Raw genomic sequence first — 22,316 nt, forward strand, 5'->3', positions numbered from 1 at the left:
GTTTGACTTGAACACTCCTTGTAAGTATCTCACTTCAAATCCACCACTTGAGAAAAAGTAGAGGAAAAGGCAGCATTTATGCTCTCCAAATGAAAAGAATAGACAGAAATACCAACAAAACAGTGAAGGACTACATGAGTAGAAGAGGCAGGTGGCAAATAATAGTTTCCGTCCATGTGTCCCTGGTTTCACCCCAGTCCTGTGTGCTGTGTGTGAGAAAAAACACACCGCTCCAGCTGCGAGCCACACATTCCACTACAGCTACACTATCTGCTGAGTGAAGGAGTGGAATGCTTGTCTGTGATAAAAACCACACTCTTGAGTGGCCCAGCACACTAGCTGATAACCAGAGCAAGTTATTACAAACTGGAGAGACTATGTTCTTCTCAACCAAACCAAATACAGCTGAGTCAAACTGATTTTTTTTTTTTACGGAAGTAAAAATGACAGTGTATGACAGTGCTAAAGTGATTTTAAATTTGCTACCCACAAACAAATACCACTATAATAGTGCTATAAAATCAGATTAGTGCATGTACTAACAAACCATGCCATCTGCAGAAACAGTTTGACCTGTACTGTCAGTGACATTATTGGTTCTTGTCAAAATTTTACCTAAAGCTAAAATTTTTGAAATCCATGCAATTTCACGGCTTTGCGCAGATTTAATAATTCTCTGTTGCAATGTGCCTACGCAAAACAACAATTGAATTAATTAGTCGATACAAAACATCTGTACACACATTTGTCATATGGGTGGAGAATAACTTAATAAAAAAGTAAATGAGAGCATGGCATAATAGTGATCATAATGACTCAATAGGTTTAAAGAGAAATGAAAACAATAAATTAAAATACATATGAAATGCATGTATTTAAGGTAATTATGAAGTGGTGCGTCTAATAAAGCAGAAGGAAAAACTAGTGAACAACAGGCCATGTGACAACGGTGTTCAATTTCTGGAGCCATGTACTGGGTCATAACTAGCCCTAAACCCAATAGAAAAACTGTTAGACAATGGTGAAGAAGGAAGTAGGGGCGAAGAACCTTCTGTAAAATCTTTAGTGAGCAATCAGGCAGGCATGCATTGTGTGAGTGACACTAGAGTACTGCAGATGTCTTTTTGACTTTATGCCCAGCCAAATCCAACAGCTTTTTAAGAACAAAGGCATTATAAAATAATAAAATTATTCTTATCGACTAGATTGTATACATTTTTTTTTTTTTTAGATTGTATACATTTACATTTTTAAAAAAGTGAGAATGTCATTAAACATTAAATTTCACTTTTGGCCATATTTTACTACCATTTCCATGACAAGATGTCAAAGAAGCAATTTAAAAGATGTGCCCAACTAATAGTCATATAAATTAAAGCTTTATCACAGAAAAAGATCTAACACTTATTATGAACACCTGACTGCCTACTCCCTCTCGTAACTATCTGATTATCCAATCATATGGTAGCAGCGTAATGAATAAACCCATGCAGATATGGATCAGCAGCTTTGGTAATGTTCATAACCATATCTACTCTATCATATCTATCAACCATAAAATGGAAATAAAACCCTATTCTGTCATTCTGAGATACATAACTGACAGTAACAGACAGACATCTGTGTCATACCAGACAGGCTGATTTGAGTGTTTCTATAACTGCTGATCTCTTGGACCTTTTCATGCACAACAGTCCTTAAAGTTTACAGAACATAAAGTTGAGACTGCAATGGGCACAAATTACCATTCCCAACTGGACAGCTAAAGAGAGGAGAAAATGTAGGCTGTCTAATAGCTTTGAGTATAAGGGACGGACCTAACAATTATTAGTATAGTGTTAAATATGTACAGGTGTTAATTGTACAGGTTTCTATAACTGGAAACCTGTACAATATTGGTATTCTAACAGCCTCAAAAGGAAAACTGATCTAGTCACTAATGAAAACAAGACAAACAGAATCTAAAATAGGACTTGTGAAAAGGGGAATAAAATGCTTCCTTTGAAATGTAAATTAAAGTGATAACATTTAGCAAAAGAATGTGTGTATTAATATCTTGGAGGATATATTAAGTTATTTTGTGGGAAGTGTTAGCTATTGTCTTTTCATATTTCTTGTCTTGTCAGCATATTCAAAAACAAGAATCAGCAGATATGAGAAATGCAAAAGCCCCTGTTTATTTAATTTTATTTATGGTATTCAGTCTTAAATCAGAGAATCACGGTGATGTTCTTATGTTCCTCTGGCACACAGCAAAAGGAACAGTTTTCACAGTATGTAGATCTGATTGTCAGAATAAGTAATGTGTGGTTTAAGAAGGACATCCAGTTTTAAAGAATAAACCAAACAATAGCTCTACTGTCAGACACCGAAACACCCCTGCACTACAATTCCCAGGAGGCCTAGCTCTTCTTGCAATATAAAAGACAAACTGCATGTCTTTTTGTTCTTCTTTTGTTGCTAAAAGGCCAAGTAAATCACTCTCCGATTCTCCGACTAAAGTTCAAGAGGAAAGTCAAGGGACGCAGCGGTTTCCCATTCAGCTTGGTTGTAATGCCCATTGGAACCAAAAGGAAGGGGAAAACAGGGACACACAGTTAAACTGCTGCTGTAATGTGATGACAGTGCTATTTCTAAAAAGAACTTGACCTGCAAGCCAGCATCATCAGTTTTCTCAAATATCTGTCGTGCAAACACAGCTCATGTGGTCTAAGATATTTTTGAAAAAAAACCCATCATTTTGGGTCTCAAGCAATTTGTCATAAATTTAGATACAAATTGTGTAATGAAGATGTCAAAGATAACAAGGCAGCACAAAACAACCGCTGCACCAAAGTGGAAAATTATCTCTGCATGTATTGGTTCTAATACATTAGAAAGTGTTCACTGTTCTTTTATTCAGCATATACAGTACATGAGTCAGAGGCCATAAATAATTTTTAAAAATGCGGTATTATGGTAATAGTAATAATAATATAATTACTATTATTATTACTACTACTTACGGATCAAGACTTTTTTCATCACCCTATACTGAATATAACAAACCATTAAAAAAATATTTACCTGATTTAAATATCACAGACATTTTATGCCTGATGGGTAAAATTGTTTATATGCTAATAATCAGGCAGTTTATATAAAATGAAAGATTTTGATTACTTCAAGCTGACTCCATAACACATGCTTGTAGACCACAGTACAAAAACAACTGAATCAGCAGCTTTTCCTGTCTGTCTGCTGGGTTTTCTCAACCGGATCAGTATCCATCTCTTTGAAAGAACATAATGAAAAAGAATAAGTCTAGACCAACCACATATAACCTACTGTTCCAAAGAGGACAGTATGAGTCACCTAAAGCTCAGCTGTCACTGCCTCTAGTCACAAGCTTTAGTAGGAGTCTAAAAACTCTCAGTCACTCTCTCTCTTTACTCTTGGGAAAGGTTGAGGTGGTGGGAAAGTTGGGTATGTGTTAGGGATTAGGAGTTCTAGTAGACATCCTTCATCATCAGGCAGCATGTGTAACTATATCCTGGAAAACGGCAGCCGAAAAATATCCTGGGTTACAGTTAAAGGTAAAAATAGAGCAGAACAAAGTGGGTGGAACAATGTATGGAAATGTAATGTCTACCATTCACTCATTATTATTAAGGAGAAAACTGTCAGGCCAAGACAATCATTTATTAAAAAAAGTTTTATTTGTTGTCTTTAATTTAAAAACAGACAGCTGAATTATTCTCTATCCATTGTTCTGTCAGAGTGCAAAAGCCTGATCTTCTCACTGTATCTAGAGATCTTAAATCAAAACTCCTTTGACAATTTACATGCCAAATAGCATAATGGTCACTTTTCCCCTAACACACAGTTCATTCTTCTACCAGAAAGTTGATGAGAGCAGTCCTGGGAGAGAGGATGGATTTCTTAATCACACGGTCAGCAAGGAGCTTCATGCCCAATGGGCTGTCCAGTACCAGCTCTCGCATCTTCTCAGCATCCTGAGCCATCTGTCGAGGCACAGTAATACTGCCACATGCCTTATTGTTAATCTGAAAAGGAAAGAAAAGAGTGTCTTGAGATTAAGTATTAAAAAAACCCACAAATATTTATTGGTTATGAAGCTGAGCACAGTGGAATTAGTGAAAATAAACAAATCCCATCAAAACAATTATGCTAATATGAAGGGAAATGCAGAATCATTTTATGGCTCGTAGGAGTGTATAATAATTTCTTGCATTACAATCGTGATGATTATTTGCAATTTATCCAAAAGACTTGAACTTATAGTTGAGCTTATAAATTTCATAATTTCCTGTTCATAGTTTGATCTATGATTCTTTTCATAATTTTGCCCCTGTACCCCAACAATTGATTTTATATGAATCAATCGGTTTATGATTGAAGCATAGTAGCCGATTCATGAACTTTAATATTGCATTAACTGTTTTGGTAATTACAGCCATTTAAAGTCCCTCAATTTTTACAGGCACAAACAAGCAATTATAAATACAAGGATTGTTTTCAACATTTGGCTGCAAATGCTTTGCAATTAATGACTTCCTCAAATCTAACATCACCAAATGCTAAGGGTCCTCCCTTGAGATTCTTTGACAGCCAGGCCTTTAGTGTGTGTGTGTGTGTGTGTGTGTGTGTGTGTGTGTGTATATATATATATATATATATATATATATATATATATATATATATATATATACACTGTGTGTGTGTGTGTGTGTGTGTGTGTGTGTGTGTGTGTGTGTATATATATATATATATATATATATATATATATACACACACACACACACACACACACACACATATATATATATATATATATACACACACACACACACACACACACACACACACACACACACACACTGTATATATAGTTTACTATATTGTCTATGATTATTTCATAAGTAAGCCCATTAACCCTTTAAGAACATTAAATTTCTTTGCCTTAAAAAGCTCTTGGGTTCCATTTTAGGATATTTTCCATCTGTATTATAAAAGCTAACCTACAGTACTAGTTTTGCAGCATTAGACATGATCTGAGAAGAAAGTAAACTAAGATTCATTTCAGAATTTTTTCTGCCACTTCTTTTAGCAGTCGCATCATTAATAAACAACAATGACTGAGTTCAATTAGAAGCTATAATATTTTGCTGTCATAATGCCATAACAGTACCAGCTGCATTTTTAGTAGACAATGTGAAATGTTTGGGATCATATATTCCATTTACTTCTCTATATTCTTCTCTTACCATTATTCTGGTAAAAGTAACTATTGGTTTAATCTCTTTAAAGAATCCTGTTTCAAAACTGAACCATAGTTTATAGTCTGGCTAGTAAATGATAATCTGGCCTTTTTGTCCTTAAGTGTTACCAGTAGTTTGCATCTTGAGGTAAATCTTCTGTATTTGCGTTCATGAAGGCGTCTCTTGAATGTGGGCTTTGATGATTCTCCATGATATTTTGTGTAAGGGTTTCTTGTCACCAAGGAAGTGTGACCATTCAGTGACTTAATGATTTATTAATCATTTAGTGTCTTTTTGGTGTTGCTGAGCTCAAGCTTCTTTTTAAGAATGTTCCAAATATTTGATTTTGTTACTCCTAAATGTTCTGCCCTCTCTGACAAGTCTGTTCTGATTTTCATCCTATTGATGGCCATCTTCACTTGCACTGGCATATTTACTTTCAATTTTATTTGATTCAGATATATTTATATAGCACTTTCAACAAGGTAATTTGTGAGATTTTGTGAGAGTTTGTGGGAATTCTGAGTATTTCCTCACACATTTCAAACAATTACCAAGTACAAATACGCCCCAATTAGCCAATTAGCCTAATCTACATGCCCTGGGATTGTGGGAGAAAAACGGAGTAGCCTGGAGGAAATCCACCAAGCACAGGGAGAACATGCAAAATCTCCGAGTCCTGAGGTGGAAAATCAAACCATTGACCTTGGAGGTGCAAGGCGACAGTGTTAACCACTATACCACCGTGCCCCTTTAAACTCCACATCTTTTCTAACTTTTTATCTGTCCAATTACATTTGATCTTGTGAAAATGGGGAGGCTAATTTCTAAACAGTTAATTAAAAAAAAATGTTTATTATTACTATTTTATTGTGAAGCTTCTTCAATCAAAACTGAAAGTCTACACAACAACCACATCTTGATTTCTTAAATTTTGTTTCCATTCTGCTCAAGTACAGAGGAAAAATGTGGGAAAGTGTGTCACTGCCCAAATATTTATAAATCCATTTGTAGACTTAAATATTCAAATTAAATAAAAGAAACATTTTCAGTAAAGTCCTCTGAAGCTAAATATGAAAGAGCAAACAATCAGCAATCTGTTCCTCATATGGTCACTTTTGATAAAATCTTCTGTGTGTGTGGGTCCTATTCAGCCACAGAAGCCGCCCAGTCTCTTTGGGAGAAACCCAGTCCTGTCATTACAGGGCATGAACTACTTTAAATCCTGCAACTAGTAAGGGGATTCCCAAAATAATACAGCACACCCATCAGCCCACAATGCCAGCTCACCTCACCAGTAAGTTTAAACAGGGCAGAGCTGGGGGTGGAGGACACCTCCACATGCTCTTACACACAGGATTAGGAAACAGTGTGAGAAACTACATTAGGCTTTCAATAAACTATACTACTGGAGATACAACTTTTATTTAAAGCAGGTTCTGCTTATATAAATATGAAGAGTGAGTGGAAAAGAGAAAGCATGAGAGAGAGATACAAGAAATGAGAAATTGCATGTGTGTGTGCGCGCTTTGTAAGAGAATGGGAATGAGTCTGATGAAACATTGATCTATGACATGGTTTGTAAAGTTGAAAGACAAGTATTCTCTTAATAATTAATATCCTAGCTGTTTGCTAAGAGCTGCTTGCTAAATTAAAGAGGTTCCTGGAACGCCAGCCTTTCAAACATGGAGCAGGCAGGTCTGATCATGGCTCTGGTGTACTGAGATAAGGGTCTAGCTTCATGTATCCAAGCACTAGTTAAATTCTAGGATAAGTGCATTACCGTAACAGGGGACTGTTTAGGGAAATAAAGGTATTTTTTACTCAACTGCATACAGTTATTCTGAACAATCAAATGTGCTGGTCTGACTTAACCAGCCCTCATATTTGCTGGTTTTTGTATGTGCAAAAGTGAATCCTAACATCACCTAACATCTAACACAGGTTCACTGTAAACAGCTGACTGACCCTAATCACACATATCTGTGGCATGAGATGCATCTGTGGCCCAAAATTCTGGATGCATAGACATTTTTCCTTATGAAATGTAATACTTTTTCTTTTTATTCAAACTTAAGACGCCTTCAAAACTAACAATACAAGATCCAACTGAAAAACATTCTCGTGTGAGCAAAATTTGATTCTTCAAATAGATTAGCTGCTAGGAAAGTTTAGAGAACTTGCTTGTTTGCTTACGGACGCAGACCTTTGGAACAGGCCTATAAACGCTCTATGTATAGTAAAGTTCTTTTCACTTGCTGGCAGCTTTAATATTATATCTACTCGATAAAAAAAAAAAAACTAGTCTCTGTGGAAAATGTGGCATACGAACATTCAATGAGGCATCTTTATTCACCTGTTAATCACAGACAAATGAAACAATTTTACAGATGATTAAAATCACTTAAAAATGCGAGTTAGTGAATTGACTAAAATCTGTATTAGTCTGAGAAGGTCCCCACTGGCTGATAATCTTACTGAGCATTTATATGGGACATCTGATCTCTGACTGCACAGTCCAATTTGATGTATGTGCACAATCATGAGACTTTTGAGTTTAAATTGCAGAAGAGAAGTTTAACTGACTGTGCAGTATTTAAAAAAAGCTTTTGCTACTGTTCAACCATCAAAGTAAATCAAAGGCCAGGCCCTTTTACCCATCCTCCCACCCAGATTAATTACAGACATTCTATAAGAAGACACACTGGTCTCGTTAGGAAGAGACAGTTTCACTTCCTGCATTCCAGCAGAATCTCTAGAGGATCAAACACACTTATGTTCCTAAGTTAACGAAGCGAGCATGAGAAGGCTTTTGAAGACAGCAGATCAGTCCTACTAAGCAGCCTGGGTGTTGTTCCTGTCAATTCTGTTCAACATATATTACAGTACAATAGAGGAGACATTGACATTCCCTTTAGAGGAGAAATTCCCTTTATAACAAGGTCCATTACTATAAACTAGCACATTATAGTTATTGATTGACCTGATACGATATTTTCACGGTACCAAGGTGTCTATTCAAATAAAATTGCGATTCTAAATGTATCACAATTTTATAAATATCCCTATTTGAATTTGACATTTTATGATTTTCTTACAATTTTAAACCTTAAAAATAGTATAATAATTGATGAAATGTAGCCCGTTCCTTATGACATTAGTTTTATCACTTAAAAAACAAGTGCAACATGTAAACAATACAAACCATCTTTAAATACAAGAGTTTGACATTTAACTTTTAATTTAATTGGAAAAAAGCCAATATTATTATTTCTAAACAAATCAATTAGCAAATAATTCACTCCCACCACATGGGATGAAAATGTGTAAATAGATCACAGCGACGTTTTACCGCCTCTAATTCTAATGCATGTGATAAATTTTTAAAGACAAATTTACACTCACAGTGTTTTAAGATTTGTATAATTGTGTGAGTGGGTTTAACACTAATTTGCTTAAAGAGTTGGGAGAAGAAAAAAAAGGTAGGAAGGTCCGAGGTTTTTAGCGCTATCAAAATGTTTTTCTGTTGCGCCACTTGTTACAGAATCGTTTATATCCAAGGCTGATCGGCTAATTATGGCTCAAACTGAAAACCAGTCAATTCTGGTCATTGCCTGATCGACCAGTTTATCTCTATTATAAATGTGAAAGGAGTTTTTAAAGAATTGATTTTGGATGTAAATAGGCACAGAAAAGAATGGCAATACATAACTCAATCAATTTTTCCCCTAACAGTTATGATAGTTAAGCATTCTGCAGTGTAGAAACATTATACACACTAAGTGAGTGATGCAAACTGGTTTGTGTGTCTTACCCGTACAGACACCTCGACTGTGTCAGGAGTCTGCAGGTACTCTGGGTCCACAGTGGGCCAGTGCTGCTGCAGCACATCTCCACTACCAAATAGTGTAGGATTGAGAGGGTTTCTAACCTGAGACAACCCTGAAAGGGAGAGAAAGAATTATATGATAATGAAGAGGCAGTAATAATAATAATAACTATTATTATAACTACTATTATTATATCCTTTCCTTAGTTTTCACAAAACTTATAGTTTAGTTTTAAATAACTTTTTATTTTATGTATATTATATTGACAGACTATCTAACCCAAGCTTTGTCCAAAAAATACAAATTGTACTAAAGATTATCAAATATCTGGGAGTTGAGTCATATCAGCTGGACATTCTTGATGGGTAGAAACATTTCACTTCTCATACATGCAGCTATTTCTATCTTAGGGTAGCTAAGGTTATTGTTGCTGTTCAAGGTAAGAAATTAATTTCTATGAAATGGGTTTAAAAAGTGTTTGAGAGTACTCAGTTTTCATGTACATAGTCTGTGTTTGAATTTACACAGGGGTCAGTTGGCAATCCCCTCTCTCTTGGGACATGGTAAAATTAGCAGTCTCTCTATGACCCAACCATAACTCCAGGAAGGATGCATGTTTCCGCTAAACTTTGTCCTAGTGTGTTTATGAAGAACCATGTGTTTGGAGAAAATGGTGGTCATATATAACTTTATACAAACTGAATAAAGAAAAATGATGCTCTTACTACACAAATTGTCTTTCTGAGTTTTCAACACAATAACATTCTTAAGTATTGAGATGCACACACATCATCTCCTCCCACAAACTTCCTGTCTCTCCATAGGCATTCCTTGCAGTTATCAGTTAGAGGAATGGGGATGTGTCCACACAGCGGTTAACAAGCTCAGGCCTTCTATCCAACTTACACGTGTGACAATAGCTGGATGTGCTGGACAGTCGTTTCCCCTCTTTCTTCCGGTGTTTTCCACAGCTCATAACTCTTGAGCAATGTATCTTTCACAAACTTTATACCAATTTTGCTTTTTGTGTAATAGTTTATTTGGGCTGACTCCATAATTCTAATAGTGGACAGTGTAACAAAGGATGTTTACAGAATTGGGGTCTTTACATAAATTCAGGACATACATTTAAAATAATAATAATAATAATAATAATAATAATAAAAAGTTTATCCATAACAAGCAAGCCAAAAGCAAATGTTACTAAAAAAACAATCGAACAGAAAACTTTCTTACAGGGAAACCTTAACTACCATACTTCCCAACTATAACCATCTGCTGTAAAGTCTAAAAGTGCAACTGTGTAACCGGAATTTCATTAAAGTTTTAACATGAAGCAAATATTGCTGCGATTATCAGCTTTTCACTAATGCAGACATGAATAAAAAATAATTGGCAGTTGCAGTTCTAAAGCTAACATGGCGACTAGTCCTACTATATAGCTAATTCAAACTAATGCGCACACACAGACACACACAATCACACACAGACACACACAGACACACACACCTTTGCCTAAGTATAAACTGATTTTCCACAGGTTATGTTCTAACTTATAACCGTTATAACCAGTTTCAATGAGAAATTGAGTTCACCTGCGTGCAGCTAAAGTACCACGTGTTCTCAATATAAACACACCTGCTCCTGAAATAGGTTTATTAGAGAACATACCAAAGCAAATAGCATCATGAAGATCAAAGAGCTATCAAAACAAGTCCATAACAATGTTCTGGAAAAGTATCAATCAGGGTTTGGTTATAACAAAACTCCCAAACCTTAAGCATCCCTTGGAGCACCGTTAAATCTGTCACTAAATATAGAAAGAAAATGATATGCTTAAAACATCCCTGAAGACTTTTACCAAAAGCCACTTACTATGTGAGGAGAACATTAGTTAAAGAAGCAACCAAGGAATTTTATATACCGGTGCAGGGAAATACTTATGCAATCAAAACTTTTAAGCTTGTTAATATTTGTCAAACAATATAAATTCTTTCCATTTCAGTAGTATTTGCAGTTTTGTATACATACAGGTCCTGTTTAGAACGGCAATGAAAATTCTTTTGCATTTGATCAAAAAGGCACTTTGATTTGAGCTTGAAAGATAAAAATAAGACAATACCTCACAGTTTAAATTCCTGGTAATTACAGCTACACTCCAAAAAGGAGTCGTTTGGATTTAAATAAGCAAATAATTAAGAGCCTTTGATTGGATTATTACTGCAATGATTGATATGTTTCAGCTGGCAACAATTCCTTTAACCCTTACTGATACAGTGAGTGGCTTCTCATTTTCTGGCTGTACAACAGTAATATGATTGGACAAGAGGCCTTCTATGAGTGCTGATATAGAGTATAACAGCACTGGGATGTTTAACTACTGTATATGTACCACTCTGCTGCGAAGACATTCTAAAAATCGTTAATTCCACTAGCTGTAACAGTACATTACAAAAAGGCTTATTGTTTGTGTTGCGAAACTATTTGTGTTTTCAAAGCCAAATAACTGTTAAATAAACAAATAAACCATAATAATAAATGGTGTTTAATATCACACCTAAGATCTGCTATTGTACTGAACATAAGCAAGGCTGTGCCTACTTACTGACTGAAATGACTAAAAAATGGGTTATGTTCTGTCCAGTAATAACATGTCAGAAACACACTCATATATTTCTGACATAGCTGAGGGTGTTGGAATGTTTTGGAATTACATCAGATGTTACAACAGCACACGCCCAAGAGGATTAAATCTACCCGCACTTCATTTTACTGTGTATTTTAATGGAAATCTGTTATTATTTGAACCACTGACCCATGTGGAATTAGGAATATTAAGGGCGTCATGCACGTTCTTTGGAAATTATACTCGTTATTAAAATGCATTTATATTTCTTAAAGAAAGGTAATTATTATTATTATTTTTTTATAACTGGGGATTAAAATATTGGACAGCTCCCACATACCTGTCCAAAGCTCAGAGGTGAGATGAGGGGCCATTGGTGCAGCCATTACACACAGTGAGACTAGAGCCTGTTCAAATTCCACACTGTGCAGAACAACACGAGGAGACACTTGCTGTAAGAGAGAATAGAAAGTAATTAAAATTAAATAAAGACTTGCAGGTGCAAGCAGGGAGAATGAAACATCATCATTATAGTCCTTTGTGTCTGCAGATTATCAATATTCCTAAGCATTTTAAACTCAACTAAGATACATTTGAACATATATGTATGAATTCATAAAAACCTAACGTGCCAAACATGCAAACGTAAGAAACATGCATCTTATAATGCAATGAAAAATCCTTGGCAAACAGTTGTGCAATATGTGCACAGCCCTTGCTTAAAAAAAAACAGATCTTTGTTAAGCTGGATCAGACATGCCAAATTAAAGGGTAGATTTTGACTTACATATCACATAACAAGTAAGAACAACTATTAGAATTTTGATGTGACCATTTAGATCAGTAATACAGTGCAAGGTTCCTGGACCCTTTTAAATTTGCCACACTTTGTTATGCTTCACACAGATATAGATTAAGATTTTGGATTCTTTTTTTCTTCATCATTCTACACACAATACTGAATGCACAATACATAATGACAGAAAGAAAAAAAAACATTTAGAGTGTTTTGTTAATTTTTTTCAAAAACTTAAGAAAATCTCATTTATATACTGTAAATATTTAGACCCTTTGTTTTGGCATTTGCAGTTGAGCTTGGTTTATCCTCCGCCTACTAATGGTACAGTAGGTGCCTGAGATGCTTCAATTACTTGATTTGAGTCTGTGCCTCAGTGAATTCATTTAACATAATTAAAAAAAGCACACACCTGTCTAGGTCATATGGTAGATGTTGTCAGTGAAAACAAGGCCATGAGGTCAGGAGAATTATCTGTAGATTTGCGAGAAAGAATTGAAGGAGGACACGTGAAAATTTCTGTAGCATTAAAAGCACTCAAGAGCAGGGTAGCCTCCATTATTCTTGGTCAAAGACGTAACCAAACCCCCAGAGGTCACTAAAAATGACGTCCTGAGTTCCCTTATGGAGATGGGTAGGACTTAAGGAAGCATAGCCATGACTGCAGCATTCCACCAATCAGGCATCTGCGGTAGAGTCGCCAGCCAGAAGCCCAACCTCGCTAAAAGGCACATGACAGTCTGCTGGGAGTTTGCCAAAAAGCACATGAAGACTTGCAGACCATAAGAAACCAAATGATGATACACCTCCTTATGCCATGTGTTGGGGAAATCAGCATCTCTGCAGAAACCTGAAAATGGCTGTTACCATACAACCTGGTTCAGCTTAAATGATTTTGCCAAGATTAAATGAAAGAAAGAAGAATGGAAGAAACATCCAAAAGAAATGTGTGTCAAGCTTGTAGCATCATTCACTAGAGGACAAGGCTGCCACTGCTGCAGAAGGCGCTTTTATCAAAGAAGGTGACAGGTCTGAATACGTATGTATTCAGGATTTTATTTTTGAGGAACAAAATGTGAAAAACTTGAAAGGGTCTGAAAATGTTCTTTGGGCACTGTATATGTTGTGCAATTTATCACAATGATTTATCACAAATGCTCAAGTTAATTAAATATTTTTTTGGTTAGTTTTTTTTAAAGATAGTACTTCAATGTAAAATAACTGAAAATGGCAACAGATTTCAAAAATATTAATAAAAGACAAGTAGCTTTTTATATTGTCTGCCTTTGCATTTTAAACATGCGTTCACTTGTATTTTAAATTCAATTGACAACTTAAGGCTTCAAGAGAGTTTTTTGCACTCTCAAAGTTAATCAGCCAAAAAAAAAAAAAAAACTTGTCATTTTAAATAGAAAATGTAAAGTGCTTTGTGCTGTTACAGAAAATACTGCAACAGCACAGATGACTTTCTATTCTATTAACTAATTAATCGTAGATAGCACAACCTGATGTCAACATGCTGGTCTGTGGATGTTCATAAACATCTGTCATATGTATAAAGCTATTACGTCCCACTTTATTCTGCTTAAAACTGTAAAGAAAGGATGTATGTGCGTGGAAGACTCACTGAGAGTGTGTTGGTCAGTCCCATCAACCGTGAGATTGCTGCATTCAACAGGAAGTCTTCGGTCAAGTGAGTGGTGACCTGACAACCAAAAACTATTCATAAGTATACAAAACATTATAAACCGTATAGCTTGTGTTCTCTTGTTCTTCTGTTGCATTTTATATATGTTAGGATTCATAATACAGATAATTTCTATCTTTTTAAGTACATTTGTTAAGATTTATTGTTTAACGCAACAAAGCTGAGCACGTTTAAAGACTTTTTTGTTTAAAAACTAATACAAATTTGAATGTGCAGAAAATGAAAACAAGAATAGAAAAATAACCCAATTCCTGTGTAATGTTCCTCTGCAAGAGATATTTTAGCTAATGAAAGGGCACAGAGAATGTAAACATTATTTCCTCTAATCCAGCTGAAAGAAAGGGGCCCTGAGGGTAAAAGTTTTTTTTTTTTTTTTTTTTTACCCCAGCAGAAGTTAGGAATTTTATGATCATCTTGGAGCAGTGTGGAGTCTTCTCTCATGCTAATTAGGGTTAAGTTTTAGTTTAGAAAACTGCAGGTGCTAACAGACATCCTTCATGCTAGAAAGTGTATGATTGATGGCAGAGACTTTCCAAAAAAAAAAGTAAATCAAAGGCAGACAGTGTGGCTTAGAGACTCTGGCTGGACTGAGCACAAGCCAGGCCTCTTAACCAACCAGGGACTCTGGAGGAAACAGTCCCAGACTGGGCTATCAGAAGCTATTTATATTGCACTAAAGCATCATGTGCTCAACTTAACACCCTTTTCATACACCCTGTCTATTAGTTTCTATTGGCCTAGGATGCATCAGGCAGTTTTTGTTCATTGATGATCAAGGATAATAATGGTTACAGGCTGCCTCTTGTGCTAAACTATTATCTTAATCAATGAACACACAAACACCTCAGCCCTCACACTGGTGACACCAAGTGGTCAAAGTGTGCAAGAGTTGTATTAGAACTAAACTATGATGTACCGTAGTGGCATGTAGGATATTCAGTCATAATAATCATGTAGTCATGATGAATGTAAGTGCTGCCTCTAACCTGCAAAATAGCCTGATTTTTGTTTTCCCAGATCTTCCGAGCCTCTAAACGCTCTTTTTTGTTAAGGATTGAGGGGTTGGGGGTGTCGCTGCCCTCACGAGCCTCTCTCAGCTTAGAGACAAGCCCCCAGAGACGAGACTGCCAACGTAGCACACCTGGAAGAGCGTCAGCTACAGTACACACACACACACACACACACACACACACACAGTATCAAGTACCATGATGAAACTGGGTCTCATGAAGACCAACCTAGGAAAGACCAAGACCTCTGCTACAGAGTAGAAGGTCATTTAGTGTTACCAGCCTCAGAAATTTATCAGTCTCAGACTATTATGAAGGGTTAACAGATCATAAGTAGCAGACACATCTGCAAACACCAACTGTTCAAAAAACGATTATTGCATATTTTGGATGTCTTCAGAAATAAAAATCAGAAAAGACCATGGTTTTACATATAAAATGTATGCCTGATCCAAAACTCATTTATAGATTTCAGTATCTGACTGTCTATGAAGGTTTTTCTTGACCCATAATTAGCAAACTATTTAAAATAATGATAATAACTTTTCTTGTTCTAGAGTAGAGCCTATACATAGAGAAATTTAAATAATCTGTCGCTTCTCCTTCGAAGGCAGCTCACAGGTAGGCATATATAGTTGTCTGTGAGACTACTTTGGGGAAGTTGGAGCTTGTAAACAATTTGACTGCAAATTATATTTACCTTTTCCTGCTGAGGACTCCAAAAAATGAAATAAAAAATGCTCTAGTAGAAGTTTAAAGATTAGTTACTTAATATAGATTTAAAGCTTTTATACATGAATAACAAGAATGTGGACCCACTAGAAATCTGAGACTAGATGAATCTGTAGTTTAGATTTTCACCCTTTAATAAATAAACCAACTAAACTGATATGGAATGAGCTGGGTCCACCCTTATCAAAACAGTGCATTAGGATTTAGCAAAATCTCACTTTTTACGTCCCACAGGATGTCCTGCTCAGGTGGTGCTGCATAAAGAATGTAGAGGCGCACAGTGTCGATGCCATACTGCTGCACCACTTCCTCAGGGTCTATACCATTGTGCTTGGACTTGCTCATCTTATCCCAAGTCACCTGCAGCGTCTTTCCGCTTTCTCGATGGGCAGGTTCAGAAGCTGAAAAAGGCCAAGACAACATGTATAAACCAGTCTAAAGTGGACTAGAGGCTGATATGAGGCAAACTATATATTGTAAGATTTGAAAAGTAAAGGCGCATGTGTTAACCATTACCTCTATTAAACAAAAAGTGTTAACCAATCATCATCTCTGTCCTCACTGACAAAGGAAGCTATTTCTCAAAATCCCTTAGATACCAATAATACGCAGTCCAGACAGAAATTCCCTGTTTACCTGGTTGCCTGGCAACAGTTCAGCCAACTATAGCCCAATACTCACCAGAGACAGACACAGATAGAGAAATACAGAAAGATGGACAGGTGAAAAGATGGAGATTTATACAGCATTTGTCTCGAGTGGGTTCTATGACTAAGCTGACTGCTGTTGAGTTGAGTCGCAGTGAAGCATAATCTATTTTTGACCACAGCAACGAGGAAATCATAAGTGGCTCAGATAACAGCAGTTTGAGATATAATGATCAGTGAGCACCAGATTAAATCCTCTAAACACACACACACCTGTGAAATCAATATCCTCCTTCTTCAGATACTGCCCGCTCTCAGCTACTCGAAAGGTCTGACCCTTAATAAGGCCCTGCACCAGCAGCTTCTTAAATGGTTCCCTTTAGAAGAAAAGAATTTATTATAAGTGTCGCCAGTACACCTCAACTTGTATTATGCTCATCCTTACTGGGATCCTAAAAAACAGTCTAGGCCTCATTTATCCATCTATGAGAAACATTGTGTGCAAATGTTGCGATGTTATATACAAAACAAATTAGAAATCCCCGTCACTTTCACACATATTGATAAACGGCATTCAGCGGCAAATGACCAAGCGCGTTTCTAGCAGAGATGATTTGCATTTCGTTGTGCCCACCATCAAAGTCCATAATAGACAAATCTCACTGAGCTGAAAATGAGAAAAAGACAACTAAATGGCGTGCACTAAATCTTCTAGTAATGAAGCTCAGACACTTCAGAGCCTCAACCACAACAGGCACAAATAAATTACTCCTTACTCCTGTCACAGGGCAGCATTTCATTTGTCCTAATGGATTTCTATTCAGATAATTAACATGAAACAACTAGTTTTTTTTACAAAATGTTCATTAAACTTGCGTGTGCAATTCAAACAATTATACAATTGAAAGTATAATTTATATAAAACTAAACTAACACAAGGCAATTAAATGACTTGAAGCCTTCACTTGAATCAATTGAGTTTGACATTTGTGGGTCTCATTATATGGATATTTATTCAAATTCAGGAGCTCTAGAAGGATAAGAACATCCTTTTTAATAGACTAGCTCTTTCGAACGATTTTTTAATTTTGGTGCAAATTCTTCTGCGAGTGATTTATAAATAAATCTGTTGCTGTCCAGTATGAAAAATAAGGTCCAGTACTGTCATATCTAACATTCTAGGCATTAACCATTAAGGCATGCTCGACTCTTCTCTCATGCCAACTTAAGTGAGCTTTTCTCTTGCCACTGTCAGATTGTGTTGCTCATTAGACGTCAAGATGAAGCTGTTGTTAAAGCTGGGGATACACTACACAACATTCACTACACGACATTCAAAATTCTGGGAGTATACACTGACTGACTGACTGACTGGCTGGCTTCCACAGATTTTTTTTAGGATGACTCGAAAATTGTGGATCAAACACTTAATGACTGCACCAGATGGGGGATCATAGACTACATGACATGTCACTGCAACTGAGGAAAACTGAATATAATAAACTCTAATGGAAAGTCTCATGAGAAATAGAGCAATCTTAACAGACGAAGGAGAAAAATCAACAAATAAATATGGAGACGAGACCGGCGGCAACAGATTTAATATGCGTTACCATCTAATTTAATTTAATATGGGTCATCTTTTTAGTATGCTGATCACTATTCCCTGGTCGGGTCAGTGACCACTGTACACCAGGGTTGGCTCTGAAAGTTTAAACATGGTTCAATTTACCAACTCACATTGGGGAAGTCTGCTCTCAGTCTGTTCTCTTCACACGCTAGGCCAATTTAAGTCTGTACTCCTCATACACTTACAGATTGTGCTACAATTTGTGTTGATTGGAGCAGACTAGGATGGAGTTTTTAAATGTTAAACAAAATCCTGTCTAAGCTCTTGTAGTGCATCCCCAGCCTAAAAGTCCTTTACATAATGTTAACTCTTGAAGTGCTATAATTGTAATCTTTAATTCATGTTATGTACTTGTGTGAGACCAAGCCCTGATCCTTGCAGAAGTGACTGAGGAAACGGGCGTAGTACAGATGCATGACTGCATGCTCTTTTCCTCCTATATACACATCCACAGGCATCCACTGGTCAGCCAGAGAGCGATCGAAAGGCCTGCAGACAGGACACAGGGAAATTGCGCAATCAGGAAAAGAACAAACTGTCTACAGATACTTTCCACACATAACACTGTAAACTAGAGTGCATATATGCACTAGAGGGCATCCTTGCATAGCCACCCATGCACAGGACTCAGAAGAGCATATTAATGGATGAGGAGTTGCGATTCGCATGTGCAGTCTAGATTTGCATCTAAACACTTGTCAGAGCTCACGTTAAGGTAGGATGATGCTATCAAAATGATACTGATTTTTGTTTTTGTCTTTGCAAAGCAATACTTTTTGCACAAATAAATATTTTATTAGGAACATCTACTGTATGTGACTGATCATTTTGGAGTTATCCAATTAGCACATCATGTGACAGAAGGGTAATGCATAAAATTATGCAGGCACAAGTCAAAAGCTTCAATTAACATTCACTAGGAACATCCTGTCCCCTCTGGTTTGAGTATTACAAAAACTGTTGATCTCCTGGGAATTTTTACACAACAAGTCTCTAGAGTTTACTGAGAATGGTTTGAAAAACAACTAGTATAAAACACAGAGTGAGTGATGGTTCTGTGGGTGGAAAAGCCTGGATGATGTGAGAAATGAAGAGGAAAATGTTAAGAAAAAAATGGCAGTAATTTCTAAACGAAAGGCAATATTTTCGTTAACCCACTTAAAGTGAAGCAAAACGTCTACATTTCAATGACTTCCAAGTCATTGTGGATGGATTGAAATTTAAAATCGAATTATATTAGGCACATACACAGTCATACACAGTATGATGTGAAGTGACATATTTCAACCACCCTTACCTAAACATTTTTATAAAAAAAAAAAATATTCTAAACAAATAATGTGAATTAATAATATAATAACAAAAAAGAAAGATAGAGTATAAAAAGAAAATATGTAAATAATTAATATGAAATAAGAATATAATTAAAAAAATGTACAGTATAGAAAATATAGAAAACTTTTTTTCCCAGTTGCAGTCCAAATACTTATGAGCATGAGTATTTGACACACATACATACATACAGTACTGAGCAAAAGTCTTAGGCACTTTATTATCTTTAGTATATATTTACTGAATGTTGTTATACATGTATATACATTTTTCATGTATGTGCTATTATGTTTAAAACCATTTACTATTTCCAAAAAAAAAAAAAACATAAAAATTTTATATTTTAGAAGAATATATGCATGCCTCTAAAAAAAAATATATATATATATATATATTATATATGGCTCAGTTCAAACCAAAAAAAAAAATAAATAAATAAATAATATATGCTTCTGGGTTTGGCATGAAAATATAAATAAGACAAAGTAACCAGAACAATTCATATTCGCCAGCATGCTCAGTAAAACCTAACAGTGGCTTTACTTACAGTACTGAGCAAACATTTTGGAAACATACAAAAAACCTCTATAAAGAGTAATAAAAAAAAAATATTACAATGAATATTAGGTGTAAAAACTTTTCTTTGCTTGGAAAAATAATCTGTAGTACTAAATACAGAGTTGTGCAGTTTTCTAAATTAAAAGCTGGAGAATGTTCTTCTGGTAACCTTGTCACACTTGCTTTCCTACAAAACCCATGAGTCTACATTAGGTATATAACATACATACACAGTACCAGTGATGTGATTTTCTCTGATCAGTAACCTTCCACCCCTTTCTTGTAAAAGTTTAGATTTTTTTTCTACATTCAAGAACAATACTGGATTTTTCCAAAACTATAAAATAACACACATCACATTAGGTAATTAAGAAAGAACTACAACAACTTACATAATAAACACATTTTAAATATTTTGACTCGGTTTAGTTCAGTGGGACTGCAGAAGCTTCATATGAGTCTCAGTTAAACTTTGGATTGCATTTTTGCCCAGAACAAGGGTTGTGGAATTTGTTCCTGATTACTTACTTTATACTCGTGTTCCACTAGACAAACCTCACAGTTGGTGTGCAGAGCAGAAATTTTTTTCAATGACCTAGACCTATTGTAATGTACTTACATGCACCTTAATTTTGATTAAAGCAGACTGAAAAAAACAAACTATCAATTTAACACTGAGGTTAGATAACCACATGCTGTATGTTTGCTGTAAGTGGTATAGATTGCTAAACTTACAATATCCTTGTGTTACTTAAATGTTTTGAAATGTCCAAATGGGTCATAAACATCAGCACACACAATCTAAAAACATTCCAGACAGACAGAGAAGTGAGACAAAGTAAGAGAAAAATGTGGATGAAAAGAACCCTCATGAACCTTCGTTCTTACCTCTGCGAGTTGTGTGGGTCTGTGTATCTGAAATAGTACCAGGCAGAATCGACAAAAGTGTCCATAGTGTCGGTCTCTCTCTGAGCAGGACCTTTACACCTGACATAAAAAAGAAGAAAAAGCCACGTTGCAATACAGACAATCACAAAAGCATGACTTGACTAAATAGAGCCTAAATACCAACACATCAGTACCCATCAAATACAGCAACATTTTTACATGCAGATATCTGAATTCAAGATAGTATTATAGATGCCAGTAAAGAGTCTGAAACTGTTATTTTAAAAATGTAGAAAAAAATAAAAAATAAATGGTCATTTGGAACCCAAGCATCTACAAAAAAGTGTCACATTACTTTTACAAAAGATTTTTATAATAAAAGTTTGCTGCTCACTGAGTCCATGCTACAAAATGTGAAATCAGTAATAAAATAAAAAAAGAATACTACAATAATTCTACATTACAATAAATAACAATTAAACCTACATAACTGAACTTTTACAGAAGGAAACATTTGCATCATGAATAGCATCAAATACTCTGCAGGTCTCAAACAAATTCGTCCAAAAGATTAAATTAAATCGAGGCACTTTCTAAGCACAGCATGACACTATAACTGAAATCACAGAAAATGCAAAATACTGATAATGTATAATAATGTTTCTAATTAGTAGCAGTCCAAACATGCTCGAAAGATGTCAGCTACTAGGCCACTTTATCCCTGTCACTCAGCCCTGTTACTGGACACAGAACTGGGAATTTCAAGCCAACCCCAGAGCAGTGCCAGTGCATATGTGGCTGTGTTTGTGTTGGAATGCCACCTCCCATCTTCTCTCTCTAAAGCAAACAGAATATCACCCAAAACTGTTTCAACCATAAAATGAAGCCTTTCCACCAGATGAGATGCAAAACAGGAGTGCAGGACAAAAAGTACGTATACAAATTTCAGATAACCTCTATTTGTCTAGTGGGATATCAGTTCACCCTTGGACAACAAATTGACATTGATGTGGTGATAAATTTTACTAATTTTTTGCAGATATTAGAAAAAGCAAATGTTTTGATATACACTTTCTGTCCACTTTATTAGAAATGCTTGACCCCAAATCATTCATGGATATGCAGATATCAAATCAGCCAATCTTGTGGAAGCCGGGCAAAGCAGACATGCATGCAAATACAGGTGAAGCAATCAGCACCAGCAAAATTGGGAAAATAATTCTCAGTGACTTCGACAATGCGATAGTTTTTTAGGCCATATGGGCTTTTTATCAAAAGATTCAAGAGTTTTTACCAAA

General features: G+C 35.8%; 1 protein-coding gene across 1 annotated transcript in view; it reads right to left on the reverse strand.

Moving 5' to 3' along the window:
• Positions 1 to 3,664: 3,664 nt before the first annotated feature.
• Positions 3,665 to 22,316, reverse strand: part of lars2 (leucyl-tRNA synthetase 2, mitochondrial) — a 59,521-nt gene continuing 40,869 nt past the window's right edge. Inside the window, exons 13-21 of the mRNA XM_053495149.1 lie at positions 21,019 to 21,117; positions 18,592 to 18,729; positions 16,884 to 16,987; positions 16,182 to 16,364; positions 15,208 to 15,377; positions 14,141 to 14,218; positions 12,058 to 12,169; positions 9,076 to 9,203; positions 3,665 to 4,046 (exon numbers count right to left, since the gene is read on the reverse strand). Coding sequence (XP_053351124.1) covers positions 3,867 to 4,046; positions 9,076 to 9,203; positions 12,058 to 12,169; positions 14,141 to 14,218; positions 15,208 to 15,377; positions 16,182 to 16,364; positions 16,884 to 16,987; positions 18,592 to 18,729; positions 21,019 to 21,117 — 1,192 coding nt within the window. The 3' untranslated portion in view covers positions 3,665 to 3,866. The remainder of the gene's footprint in view (positions 4,047 to 9,075; positions 9,204 to 12,057; positions 12,170 to 14,140; positions 14,219 to 15,207; positions 15,378 to 16,181; positions 16,365 to 16,883; positions 16,988 to 18,591; positions 18,730 to 21,018; positions 21,118 to 22,316) is intronic.

This window comes from Clarias gariepinus, chromosome 4, assembly GCF_024256425.1.
Source record: "Clarias gariepinus isolate MV-2021 ecotype Netherlands chromosome 4, CGAR_prim_01v2, whole genome shotgun sequence".
In the NCBI taxonomy this organism is placed as follows: domain Eukaryota; kingdom Metazoa; phylum Chordata; class Actinopteri; order Siluriformes; family Clariidae; genus Clarias; species Clarias gariepinus.